This window comes from Octopus bimaculoides, chromosome 20 (assembly GCF_001194135.2).
Source record: "Octopus bimaculoides isolate UCB-OBI-ISO-001 chromosome 20, ASM119413v2, whole genome shotgun sequence".
Taxonomy (NCBI): domain Eukaryota; kingdom Metazoa; phylum Mollusca; class Cephalopoda; order Octopoda; family Octopodidae; genus Octopus; species Octopus bimaculoides.
In genome coordinates this window covers 34000784-34015461 of record NC_069000.1, presented here as the reverse complement: position 1 = coordinate 34015461, position 14678 = coordinate 34000784, and the positions used below count along the sequence as shown (strand labels likewise).

The following is a 14678-nucleotide window of genomic DNA, read 5'->3' as shown; positions in this document are numbered from 1 at the left end:
TTTTTTTTTTTTTTTTCTTTATTGCCCACAAGGGGCTAAACATAGAGGGGACAAACAAGGACAGACAAAGGGATTAAGTCGATTACATCGACCCCAGTGCATAACTGGTACTTAATTTATCGACCCTGAAAGGGTGAAAGGCAAAGTCGACCTCGGCGGAATTTGAACTCAGAATGTAACGGCAGACGGAATACCATTAAGCATTTCGTCCGGCGTGCTAACGTTTCTGCCAGCTCGCCGCCTTGCTAAACATCATCTGTTATGATTACGAAGATCTTTTAGCACTGAACAGAAATTACTAACATCTATATCTAACAGATTAAGTTATGAATATGTAGTGGAAAGGTGTATCAGAACATGTTGTGGTAACAGATGCAATAGGCATGTGGATGCCTTCAAAGTAAACAAAGGGATAACAATTCGTTGCCAACTGCTTTGAACTGGTGAAGAAATCAACAGGATACATCTGTGGATATGATAGGGTAGAACTGAATATGTTTTGTGTCACTGTGTGCATTGGTCATTCAACCGGACGTGTTTGTGTCTGTGGGTGCATTGGTCATTCACACTAGTTGTTCATGTTGAATATCTGAGAAATTATTGGCCTGCTATCTTGTGGCGTATCTCTGACTTGACTGTCTGTCCCTTTACGGATTACTGTATTTATAACAAGTCGTGGCAGCTAGAAGGACAGACATACCACAGGATAAATTGTGCCTAAATAGATCAATTCCTGTCCATTTGAACTTCACCTAATATGGCTGAGGTCGGAGTTCAAAGGGAAATGATCCATCATTTTTTGACAGAACAAAGAAATTTCTTTTGTGCCTGTTTGGTCAGTGGTGGATCAGGCAAGTGAGAATCCTTGGATTCAGTTTCGAATCTATGCTTGGAGAAAGGAACTGTTAGTTTTTACAAATATAATGGAAAGAAGTAGGAATTATCATGAATGGATATGATTTTTTTTTTTCTAATTGTAAAATTGCAAATATATTTCATGTGAAGTAGCTGTATAAGCACTTCTTAAAAAACTTAAATCTTCACTATCTTTTTCTATTAGAAAACACAGTTGAGTGTCTTTATATAGAAAGCTGGTTGTAAAAGAATGAAACTGGCTAGCTATTGACTTTATACAAGACAGATAAGGATCTTATTGGTGGAAAAAGTTCAGAATAGTCTCTGCTGAATAATGAAGGAAGGAAGTAGGTTAGAACCCAAATATTGAATTGATAATAAAGATATAGGTGTATAGTTGGAGTTGTTTAATCTTCACTTTTATATTAAATCACAGTTAACTATGCATTCAGTTTTTATATGCCTGAGAATATCATGATTAGTAGTTATTGATGTAATCAAACATTACTAGTCACAAGAAGTGATTACTACATTTAGGTTTGTTCTTATTTATTGAGTTGTGAAAATTTTACTTCCTTTGTCAAAGGACACAGTGAATTAGCTGGATATTGATGTTCAGATCCGTGTTACATGAGGAAACTTAACATGCATGTTAAATTGACAAATTTCCAATCTATCTAAGTATATGTACTGACGAGTAATAGTTTAGCAAAATGTTTAAACTGGCATTGTTACTTTCTAGATATTGTAATTTTTCTGAGAGTGCCTTTGATTTGTTTATTTTTAGTTCGAAACAAAGATCTCACATGGCCCGAGGAGATGTGTCAGCTTGCAAAACACAGAAATTTTAGTAAAAAAGATAATGGTAAGGAAATATATTATTTCATTTGTTCTTTTGAAACTGCCATCAATCAGTAGTTGCTAAATATTATTTTTCTGTTGAATGTCTTTCAATGGTGGAGGCATGTGGCTTAGTGGTTAAGGTGTAGGACACATGATTGTAATACTGTGGTTTCAATTCCTAGACTGGATGATGCGTTGTGTTCTTGAGCAAAACGCTTCATGTTGCTCCAGTCCACTCAGTTGGCAAAAATGAGTATTCCTGCATGGACCAACATTCCGTCCAGAGGTTAATATATACACCACAAAAACTGGGAAACCAGCCCTTTGAGTCTGTATGAATTGGAAAAGATCTTTATCATTTTTTTTATATGTCATTCAATGAGTTGTTGAATTATTACAGAGTAGAATTTGTTTGCATGGATAAACTCCCATTCATTTTTCAGGATCAATAAAAAATATATATCATCATGATACTTCATTGTTTTAGATAACACTACAACCAATAGAAGTATTTTTGACAACAAACCTGCTGTAGGGATTTACATGTTATCTGATAAGAAATGTCAATCATAATCTGAGTGTTAGGAAAACTGCAGCTAAACTTCGGCTTTTGATGAAGTCAAAGTTCACATAAGGGCATGCAAACAACCAAACTGATGATTGTAAATTTAAGATTAAAATTTTTTTTACTAGCTATCACCATGAGGTTTGTGGTATTGAATAAAAGTTACCTGTCACAATGATTTATGATTTAATTGAATTGCTGAAATACATTTCTTCAGACTGAATATTACTCTAAATTTATCAAATACTAGTCCGTTTTTTGTTTATTCAATTTTGCTATAAAACTTGAAGCAATTTATGATAGTTGTATACTAATACCCATTATCATCCTAATTCAACATTTGTTTTCCATGCTGGATCTCCTAAGCAATATTTAAAGTAGTGTAAAATAGCTGCCAAGAGAATTGTAGATGTTTTTGATCCAATTCATTTTGTATATTCCTATCTTTTGAGAATATCATCAAGTGTGTTATTATCACTAACAAATATTTTCCTTTCTAAACTATCTGGATTACAATAATACCAGTGCTTTCAAACATGATATAACAAACAACCTTCACTCTTCTTAATCTATTGTTGTTCTTGTTTATTATCAGATAACGCGTTTGAGCTCTGTTATAAATAATGGTAATCTCTTTGTCTGATTGTGTTAAAGATATTTAAAAATTTCTTTTTTATATTTAGTACCAACAGAGCAAGGTGCAACAGGTTTAAATAATTTGGGAAATACATGTTTCATGAATGCTGCTGTCCAGTGTGTCTCAAACACTTGGCCCCTTACTCAATATTTTACTGGTGGCTTACATCTGTATGAGCTTAATAGGTAAGTTTACATATTAAGTTTATCAAGATATCAGTTTTTTTTAAGCTAATTACAACTAAGTAGTAGCTTTAAAAATGCTAATTGGAGATATTGACAATATTTAGAAATTCTAACAATAGCTTTTAAATACTCCTGTTTATGGGTGGTAGACTTAATCTGTTGCTTGTTTAACCCCCTCCATCTGACCCTTGGTAGCTTTTAGCAGAGTCCACTGTTGGATGAATTCAAACCAGGTTTTTTTATCTAAAAATAACTTACTTTCTTCTTCCCATCAGTTTTAGAAACCCTGAAATTGTTCATGAGTGCTGCCCTTTTCCCTTTGAGCATGAAAAAGGTTCCATCTACTGGAACCTTTAATACAAATGGTTTAATATTTAGCTTTTTTTTAATGTATGTATTCCAGTTACATCTCTAACACAGAATTTATTTCCCATACTTAACTAAAGGTTCTTGAATACAATGTACATTGACCAGTCAATTACTATGTTGTACATGGTTAATGGTTTGCCTACTTTTGTAAAACATACTGTAAATTTCTTTGATAACACTTAGGATAAAATTTTTATTTCTCCAATCGTTTTTAGTATGTTTTCATAAAATAATTCCTTATTACATTTTGATAGAATGTTAGTCATTTTTCTTAAAAATGCTTTGCAAGTTATAAAGGAATAACTTTAATTTCAGAATGAATCCATTGGGTATGAAAGGTCATATAGCTCAGCGATATGGTGAATTAGTGAAAGATCTCTGGAGCGGCTCATCAAAGACTATTGCTCCACTTAAACTCAGGGTAACAACATTTTATTTCTAATTTAAAAGAAAAATAGAACCATTATATACATATATATTTATATCATATAATATGTGTTTACATGTATTTTCTAACCATTTCTGGTAGCCTGTTCAGTGCCAAAGCTGTGAAGAAAAGGTATTTAAAAAGGTCAAGACTGTCTCTTTGCACTCTTTGCACAATTACTCCCCCTTTTTACATTTTAAGAATTTGCAGATTTTCTCATTGTCCCATATATGTTGATATTCAGTAGTAAATAGATTCTTTTTCCTAGAATCTAAGTGCATCTTGGGCAATGAGTTTGATATCCTCATCAAACCCATTACTCAAATAGATTTCTTCTTTCTTTTGTATTTTTACTAATACATTGATGACAACTGATCAGTTGACTTCCATAGTAGAGTATGTTTATATTTTGTGGCTCCAAACATTAGCAGGTTGGCTGATATTTTATTTAAAGGTTCTATCAATATTCTTTTGATCCTTTACTCTCAGCTTTGTTAATTACCTTTGTATGTCTTATTTTATTCCAGATTGCTCTAGCTAACTTATTATCCTTCAGGGAAAGTAGTATCTCAAATACATTCTCTTTAAATTCTTAGCTCAAAATTGTGTTATGCCTATAACTACCATATAGCATTCTGCCAAAACCATATAATAAGTAGTTCTGTCATAGAATCAAGGGCAGTCTTGGTTGGGTTAGTATCAAAAGGGTTGCTAGATGATTTATCTCCTTAGTCTACTGTCTCAGTTATATACATTTAGTTAAAGTAATATTGTAAATTTAAGAGTTTCTGACACCACTATAATCATCATAGTTTAATCTCAGTTTTGAGACTGATTTTATACACTCAGATGCCCTTCCTGTTGCCAACTCTCACCTGTTTCCAAGCAAAGTAATATTTCTCTGTGGCAGACATGTTCTTGTAGAATACTGGAAATGAATGACACTGCTTGTGTGATAGTAACAATCATTTTATAACTATCACACAATATCAAGACAAAGCTTGTTCTAATTGATGACTGCTTCAGGGATGCTCTAACTGACAACTATAATATACATATGTATTATAGAAAACACAGTACTGTACCTTGTACAAATGTCTTAGTAAACCATGCTCATTGTTAACTTTCCTTAGGTTGTTCTTCAGGAGTATCCCAACTTAACAATTCAGTTGGTTCCTCATATCCAAACACTTAGTGGGAGACTAATCCCCACCAAAATAATTCCATAAACAACAATTGTATTCTCACTGATAAAATTTAACATATAAAATTTTTTTGAAGTATTAAACAAGAAACAATAAAACAATTGTTTTAATCGATTGCAGTGTGAAAGACACATATTTGCCACTGAAAAACACACAAAGACTGTTTACTTCACTTGAACATTTTGACACCTATTATTATAAATGTTTAAGTGAAGTTAAGTCATATGTGTCTTCCATGCTGCATTTGTTTTTTAGTTTCAATGTAGAGTCTCAAATCCAATCCATTATCTATGCTGGTATAAGTCAGACGATTTGACCAGGGCTGGTAAGCCAAGGAGTTGCACCAGATTCCAGTCTAATTTGGCATGGTTTCTGTGGCTGAATACCTTTCTTAATGCAAATAATAAGCAATCAGATAATACTAGATTTTTTTCTTTCATTACTCCTCTCTCAATGTTGCTTTGCTGTTCATATTTGGTCACTTAAAGGAGGAACCTCTTGTCTCTTTATAAATGTGTCATGAGTTGCTTGCTTCCATGATGGTCTTTTCTTTTTCTTCATAAATTTCACAGTAGCAGACATGAGCTTTATTTAGATTTGCAGCAACTTTTCTACCTCACTTGAGATTTGAATTCTGAAATTCAAAATTATGAACTGCTCTTTGAATGTGTGACTTTGCTTCATCTAGCCCTTTAACAGTGAAGAAACAAACAACAGTTTCCATTGTTAGATCTTCAGCTTTGCTGTAGTGGTATTCAATTTCAGTGAGGTCCTTGTGTATGAGCTCTTGGTCATGTGACCAAGGTCATTTATGTGACCCATAGAAACATAAAAGTCAATTGATTGGAAGTATCAATGATTGTTTCTGATTATTTTGGAGCAACCTTTTCTAGTTCTTCAAATCCCTCAAAGTTGTCAATAAATTGACAGCAAAATTTGTTCCAAACCTCATATTTTCTCTGTAATTTGTTTCAGGTTTCTTGTGTTACCTTTACTTGAACATTGAATGATTTACAAACTTGTTTCAGTTTTGAGCCTATTTCCTTATAAAGAGTGTTTTTTAACTCATGAAAAGTTTATTGCCAATAGTTTGCTTAATGTCTTAGTAGTTCATTATCTGCAAAAGTGATGTATTTGGCAACAAACAGTTGTCTAACATTTGTATGGTGCAGTGTATGGTGCATTAGCTGTATTCAGTAGCACATGAAAAATGGAATATTTACTGTGCGCGTGTGTATGTGTGCACATGTGAAGAGAGAGAGAGAGAGGTGAAATATAAGAGTAGAAATTAATTTTCTAGCATGTACCTAATTAATAACCAAAACATTTTAATGAAAATATTTTTATTCAACAAGTAATGTTGAAACTTTTGATTGAAATAATAATTGAATTTCAACAATGGAAAAAGAAAAAAAGAAATGGAGGGCCAACACTGGATGCAATAATTAATTTGGTATTATCTCAATCATTGGCATTAAAAAAATTTGAAGTATTTTTTAATAGCACACACTATTTTGTGTGTGCATAATTTCAGTTAGACACTATTGTATACTTATATAAACAGAAGTACTTTTATCAACCATAAAGACATTATATAACTAGCAATTTGTAAAAGCATATGAATGGCAGTTTATTATCATGTGTATATTTGTTTTGAGTTATTTTAATCCATAACATCTCGTGAATTATTAATTATGTAAGAGACATTTTTGTTCAGAAGCATGAAAACATATATAGAAATTTGTGAGCAGAAAAATCAGTAAGAAATCTAGGAAATCAATTAATAAAATACAATAGAGAAGTTTATAAAGATTTGCTTTTTCATCATTTTGTATTTCATCACATACTTTTCTAATTATTGACTGCATTAAATGGTTTTTAGCATCCCCCACTTTCTCCCTTAAAAGACATTTGTGGAGAAGCAGCAGTACTGATAACTTTGTCAGACTTATGAAATTGACGTAATTGGTTGATAATCAGATTGACTTTTTTGCCAGTAGTGCTGCCTTTAGGAGAAATGTATGTAGGAAAAGAATTGAAGAAGATTATAATTCTAAGGATAAATGATTAGGAAAAAGAGTTTAGTTCTAAATGGATAAGACAAAGTAAGAATGCAATATTTTTTTAGAAGAGAAAACACTGCAATGGATTATATGGAATTCTCTCAATTTGAGATTCTTTGAACTTTGTGTGTGTAATGTCATGATGTTTTTACCTTCATCATACATCTGTATTCCACTGTTACTTATTTTTAGCTGATTGGACTGGAGCATTGAATCATAAACATCTTTAGTAAAGAAATAGTGTAATATCTTCTGTGTGGTGGGTCACTATTTGTCAAATATGCTAGGGATTAAGCCAGGTATTCAGAAATTAGAATTTAATAATGTGAGATACTTGTAGTATTGCCCCAGGTCAGTCCAGCTTAAACAAACTTACGATAAACGTAATTCCAACCTTGATTACCCTTATCTTTATTCTACATGCAAGGAACCTAGGACCACATTATCCTATATGTCCTACTGTAAGACAGCAGGATATAATTTGAGAGAAATAATTGTTTCCTACTAGATTTTTAATGTTAGTTAAACACTTGTGTGCACTATGTAAGCTCTTTATCACTGCATTTAGTAAATAGAGAAATTCTCTTAGTGTGATAATTATTCTTGATGACTCTCCAAAATAAACAAATCTTAATGCTTAAGAGAAATTGTATTTCAGTAACAAAAAAAAAACAAAAAGACCTGTTGATTAATCTTCAAGATTAAAGAATTTCATCTCATATTGTGATATTTTGTTATCTCTTTAGCTTTACATTTATTCAAATTTTTATAGGTTATGTGAATATTTACTTTGTCAGTTCTAGGTATATGTGTTTTAATTTAGTTGTTTTCCATTTTTCTCTTGACATCATTTTTACAGTGGACAATTGGTAAATATGCTCCTCGGTTTAATGGATTTCAACAACAAGATTCTCAAGAGCTTCTCAGTTTCCTTTTAGATGGATTGCACGAAGATCTCAACCGGTAATATAATTTATTTATTAACTTTTTTTTTTACTGTTTTTACAACTATTTATCCAGTCATGGAATGAAAGCTTTTCATGTCATGAGTGTTGTATGACTTATGTTATCCCTTATTTGTGCAGAAAGACTGAGTTTATAATATAGTGAAGACTTCCTGATCTTTATTGTCAAAAGTGTTTGGTATGTTGAATCATCACCTTCATTTAGCATCTGTTTTCCGTGCTGGTATGGGTTAGATGGTTTGACTGGAACGGGTAAGCTGGAGAGCTGTGCCAGGCTCCAGTCTGTTTTGGTTTGGTTTCTATGACTATATGTCCTTCCTAACACCAACTACTCCACAGAGTGTAGTGGGTACCTTTTACGTGTCACCAACACAAGTGCCTTTTACGTGTCACTAGCACAGGTGCCTTTTCATGTCACCAGCATGGCTGCCTTTTCCTCCTATGTGTCACCAGCACGGGTACCTTTTACATGTCACTGGCACTGGCCATGACTACAATTTCACTTGGCTTGATGTGTCTTCTGAAGCACAGAAAATTTCCAAAGGTCTCAATCACTTGTCTTCACCTCTGTGAGACTCAAAATCTGAAGATCATACTTCACTACCTTGTCCCATGTCTTCCTGGGTCTACCTCTTCCACAGGTTACCTCCACAGAAATTGGCACTTCTTTACACTGCTGTCCTCATCCATATGCATCCTATGACCATACCCGTACAGTCATCTCTCTTGCACACCATATCCGATGCCTGTTATACTCATTTTTTCTCTCAAGATAGTTACACTCTGTCGTATGTGCACACTGACATTGCACATCTAGCAAAGCATACCAGCTTCATTTCTTTCAAGCCTTGTCGCTTTTAAGCTACTCTAAATAGTATGGTTTCCAATTACCCCGGATCAACTAAAGCCTTGTGAGTAGATTTGGTAGACAGAAACTAAAAAAAAGTCTCTCTCTTTCTGTCTGCAGACACACACACACACACACATACATGCGCATGTCTGTGTATCTGTGTGTATCTCCAAGTGTCACTGTTATACGAGCAGGGTTTATTTTGAACCTTCTATGAAGATTTGCCCAACCAGGGTAAATATAATCTTACTTAGAAACAAGTGAGAGTTGCTAACAGCAAGGACATTTGGTCATAGAATTTGCCAAGGCAAATTTTCTATCTGACCTATGCAAGCATGTAAAAGTGAACTTTAAAACGTTGATAGTGATAATGTTGCTTGCATAAGAAAAATGTGTTTAGAAAGAATATTTTACATTTCTAAAGACCTAAATAGCCCAAGAGTACAAATTAATTAAAAAAAAAAATAATAAATATTCTTTAATTTTTCCTCCTTACATATATTTATCTTGTTCAAGGCTTGTATATTTTTCTTTGTATTCTCAATATTGTGTAAAGAGGCTAAATTTTAAAACAGTCCTTGTTTCTTATTATTTTGATGATATGTTTTTTGAAATGTTTGTGTAAATGTTTATATTTTAGGATATAATTTAATTTAGGTTTGATCATTGTTGCAGGGTCCATGAGAAACCATATGTTGAATTGAAAGACAGTAATGGACGTCCTGATGAAGAAGTAGCACAGGAAGTAAATATTTTTTTAAAAAACTTTACCAGGAATTATTATTCTGTAATAAGAATTTTCTAGATGGAAAATAGATATTGTTTTAATGCTTTCTAGCACAGTTACTAGTTTCAAGAGGAGAAACTTTACTGCAGTTTATTCCATTTTACATTTTTACTACATAAAATACTTTAATAGGCAAGTTTTTAAACAGTTACTATATCTAACTCATAAAATTCCAAATAGGCTTGTTCTATTATTTTGTTGTTTAGCTCGGATTAGTCCTTATTGAACCATGACAAAACATTCCAGTTTTGACCATCCTATTATTTTTTATATTTTGAACTAAATTGTTCGAGGTGTCTTCATTTTCAAGGCAGTGGGGGTGTTATTTTATTAAAATTTCTATTAATTTTAAAAAGACCATATAGAGCGTTTTTAAGATATTGGATAGAGTAGTCTCCCATGAGCAATGGTTGCTGTGGTAACTGTTGAGGAAATATAGTCATTTATAATTAGTTCATTCAGTGTTGACCAAAGTTCAGTCCTTTTCTTCCTATAAATTAAAATTCTATTTGCAGAACTGAGATGAAGATACCTATGGAAGTATACAGTTTCACATTAGCTAATTTTTAATAATTCAAACCACTGTAGTAATTTTTTTCCTTTTTCTATTAGCCATAAGAAATCCTCAAATCTTGTATTTAAAACAAAATGAAAGTAAGATAGATTAGTTAATGATGTAAACCTTCACAAGCCAACAGCATCAGTTTAGTTATTGTGCTTAGAATATAGAGGAGGAATAAATATTGATTTCAAAGTTTGGCACAAGGCCGGCAATTTTATGGGAGTGGGCTAGTCAGTTACATTGATCCTAGTGTTCAATTGGTACCTTTTTATCAACTCTAAAAGAGGACCTTAGTGAAATTTGAACTCAGAATGTTAAGTCAGAGGAAATGCTGCAAAGCATTTTTTTCTAGTGAAGTAACAATTCTGCCAGTTCACCATCTTAGAGCAAACAGATATTAAATACACTGAGAAGTTACAAGAAAGTTTAAAGTGGTAAATTTAATGAAAGCCATTAAAGTCTTGAAATCATGTAAAACATTATTTGTATCATTCTTTTCATGAGTTTTATGTTTGTTTTGCAGGCTTGGGAAAATCATGTACTTCGTAACCAGTCAATTGTCGTTGATTTATTCCATGGTCAATTGAAATCTCAAGTACGGTGTAAAGAATGTGGTCATGTCAGTGTCCGCTTTGACCCTTTCAACTATTTGTCATTACCTTTACCAATGGACAGCTGTGTTCATTTGGAAGTTATTGGTTAGTTACCTTCATATTTATATACGTTTTTTCAGTATCCACTTTTTGCTATTGATTTTCATTTTGTCTACTTTTGTTCTGTTTGCTGGATGGTAGGTAGTAAAAACCTAAGTGTAAAAGGAAAATGAATGGACCTGTAAGTATGTGTATAATTCTTTTTTTCTTTTGTGGCTAGGATAATTTGTCAGGGGATTTGGTGCAACAATGGGCCTCAGAAATAATATGCAGGTTCACCATGGTGGACATGCCCAGAAACATCAATCACTGCTTTGTTGCCTTATGGGTGAATATAAGAACAGGAATGCTGATTCTGAAAGAAAAGCAAACTGTGCAATCAGTTTTCATGTAGTTTCCTACAACCTGCATCTAGGAAAGGGTTAGTCATCTTGTGTTGCTCTAGCAATGGGATCTATCTATTTCACAGAAGAGTAATGCTGGGAAGCATAAATTCTAAAGCTTCATTGCATAAGTATTATCTCTTGCAATGAGGATTTCTGATTTCTAAAATCTGATACCAAAGAAGAGCCTGGGATGTCTGGTGATGGAACAAGTCTGGATGTGTAGGAAGATTCTAATCATGCCTACCCTCTATATGTCATCTTGTGTGGTAGTAGTTGGCAGCTACCTCAAGCAGCTGTATGTAGAGACAGTGCTGATTGCTCCATTTGGAGAGGAGCCTAGGTAAAAGCATTTCTCAAATCATTCACTCAGAACAGTTGCTGAATAGGAGACAAAGCCAAAAGTGCTGCTCAGACTTGTCATATAGAATATGAAACCTTTTGTTGTCTGTTATGGAACATGCTGACTTCAAAATAGAACATCTCTCATAGCCAGTGAACTGATGTTTGAGACCAGGCTGTTTAAAAGGGCTCTCTTGTTTAGGTTGATAAATGTTACACATTCTTTGGAAAATCATTGGCATTGTTGGGAAGAATGCTCTGTTACCATAACTGCCAAAGCCCAGTTATCATCTGATGTTGCCTTACCTAGTATCTGTGCACCAGTCATGTTGTCTGTCAATCAGCCTAAGGACTTCTAACAGCTACTAACTACAGTCATCCTCATGGGTGATTTTAATAAATGGAAGATTATACAAACTTGGAACTGTAATTGGAGACTATGACAATGGAAAAATTAACAGCAGCAGTTTCAGATTCCTTTGTGTGTGCCAGCGATGATGTCATTATTACCAATATTATCCAGCAAAAATATATTCAAAACCTCATGACATTGTTGTTTTCATTATTGTTGGATAAATAGGTCTTAATGATGTTTGGCTCACCTAGTGACAAATATGAAATTACAAATGTGCCCCTTAAAATAAAGAGCACACAAAACTAGAGCCCAACTTCTGCCAACTCAAAAGCCTTGTTATTTGTAAGGACTTTTGCCATTCTGTAGCTATTAAGTTAAAAGTTTTAGTCTTTCTTCTTCTCTGGAATCAACTTGGATAACAAATTGCTGTTGTTCAGTTTCACACTCTTTGCTGCTAATGTTGAGGCCTTCAGATTCAAAATAAAGTAGCATCAACACTGGTTTCATGACTAACATACACAAAGCTCCCAGAACAACTAGAACAATTCCTCTTTATATTTAAATGCAGTAGTTGTAGGTTTTTCTGGCTGAAGTTCAATCTACTCTTCAAACCCTGAAAACTGAATAGTGGATTGCCAAAAGCTCAGGAAATTCAGCTGCTTTTAGGCAGGAACAACTCGCATAATTTATGATACAAGGAAAATTCTCTATGACCCCAGGAACTGTTTCATGACACCAGTCAAATCAGCTGACAACATGTCACCAATCAAAGTTAACTTAAAAATCAAATGGAGTGCTAGGGGAAAACACTACACCAGCTGCCAAATCAGAGCATTCCAGTGGATTCAGCAGTGGAGAATTGCTAATTTTGCATGAGGGCACTTTGGCTGATGCTTCAGAAGCAAATATCCAGAAGTCTAAACACTAGCTATATGCAAATATCACGACCATTTATAAAGGCAAGGGAAACAAATTTTTCTGTCCTAACTGTAAGGGACAGCACTCCTGTTTTTTACAGGAGAAAGTCCTAATCGAGTTTATACTGAAGAGACTGGTCCAATCAATAATAGAGAACATAATCGGGCTTATGCAAACCCGAGATTGACAAGAGCTTTGTGACAAGGCAGCTTGAAAACAATTTAAATCTGTTTGTCATTCACCAAAAATTGAACATCTGTTTGATGACTTCAGAAAATTTTGTTACCCATACAAATTCAAAAACCTTCTACACCAGCTCTGTACAAGAATGATTTCTTATGTTGTTGATGAACAGAAGTTGAAACTATTCAGGGTGAAAATGTAAAACAAGAACTTTTTAATGATTTTCTCAATATCCAATGATCATCTGGTTTCTTATTTCTAGACATATACATAGTATTGTATCAGATTTGATTGCAGATCCTTTCCAATTTTCATAGTATTTTTCATACATAGCTGTAAGTTACTGTCTCTTATCTTTGTATGTATGTATGTATGTATGTATGTGTGTATACATGTGGAGCGTTGCTGAGAGAGGTCAATGAACATGCCCATAACACCAAAGATTCTTTGAAAGCTGCCATAGTCAAAGTAATGTCCAAAATAAACCAGGACCACTTGAATCGAGCATGTAGATGATTTAGATCTTATATAGAAGTAGTTGTTGAAGCTGAAGGTGGCTTTATTGAATAACATTATAGAAAAGAAGGTTTATTTTTATCCTGATAGCATTTTTTGATAAATAAAGTTATCTGTTATATTACTGTCTTCAAATATCTTACGCACCCTGTATTTATAGTTTTTCTACCTGGCCAGCTCCTGTCATCCATCCTACTCATGCATGCATGGAAGATGGATCTTAAATGATGATGCAATACATATATAAAATGATATATATGAATGTAAGATCCAAGGATCAATGTGTAGGAAGAAAGTGAGCTTCAAGCAATCTGTAGAAAATATTAAAAAACAACTTTCAGGAACAGTAATGGTTTATTGGGGCGGAAGTTTGTGGATTTTTTCCATATTGAAGTATGATAAACTGAAAAAAATTATTTTGTATGTCATGGTAAGCAGCTAGGGTTGCCAGGTATGTGAATAAAAATCCAAGGGTTAAGGAATGGAGTAGATAAAATCCAGGCTACACATTTCACAGCAAGTGGAACCTTGGAAGATTCCACTCGCTATGAAACATACATAGTCCAGATTTTATCAACTCCATTCCTTAACTCTTGGATATATATATAGTAGGAAATTTTATATAAAATTTGAATATAGAAATTGATAGCTTATAGATATTTATAGTTGAAGTTTTACCTATGGTAGAGGGTCATCATTGTTTAACGTCTGCTTTCCATGCTAGTATGGGTTGGACGATTTGACTGAGGACTGGCGAACCAGATGGCTGCACCAGGTTCCAATCTGATCTGGCAGAGTTTCTACAGCTGGATGCCCTTCCTAATGCCAACCACTCCGAGAGTATAGTGGGTGATTTTACGTGCCACTAGCACGAGGGCCAGTCAGGCGGTACTGGCAAAGGTCACGCTCAAATGGTGTTTTTTACGTGCCACCTGCACAGGAGCCAGTCCAGCAGCACTGCCAATGACCTCGCCGGAATGTTTTGTTCACATGCCACCAGCACAAGTGCCAGTAA

The 14678-nt window shown here is 33.8% G+C and overlaps 1 protein-coding gene across 1 annotated transcript in view; it reads left to right on the top strand.

Annotated features, from left to right (window-relative positions):
* LOC106879368 (ubiquitin carboxyl-terminal hydrolase 32) overlaps positions 1 to 11016 on the top strand; it is a 52335-nt gene extending 41319 nt beyond the window's left edge. Inside the window, exons 17-22 of the mRNA XM_014928890.2 lie at positions 1643 to 1720; positions 2947 to 3085; positions 3770 to 3875; positions 8009 to 8112; positions 9640 to 9709; positions 10837 to 11016. Of these exons, the coding sequence (XP_014784376.2) occupies positions 1643 to 1720; positions 2947 to 3085; positions 3770 to 3875; positions 8009 to 8112; positions 9640 to 9709; positions 10837 to 11016 (677 nt within the window). The remainder of the gene's footprint in view (positions 1 to 1642; positions 1721 to 2946; positions 3086 to 3769; positions 3876 to 8008; positions 8113 to 9639; positions 9710 to 10836) is intronic.
* The last annotated feature ends 3662 nt before the right edge of the window (positions 11017 to 14678 follow it).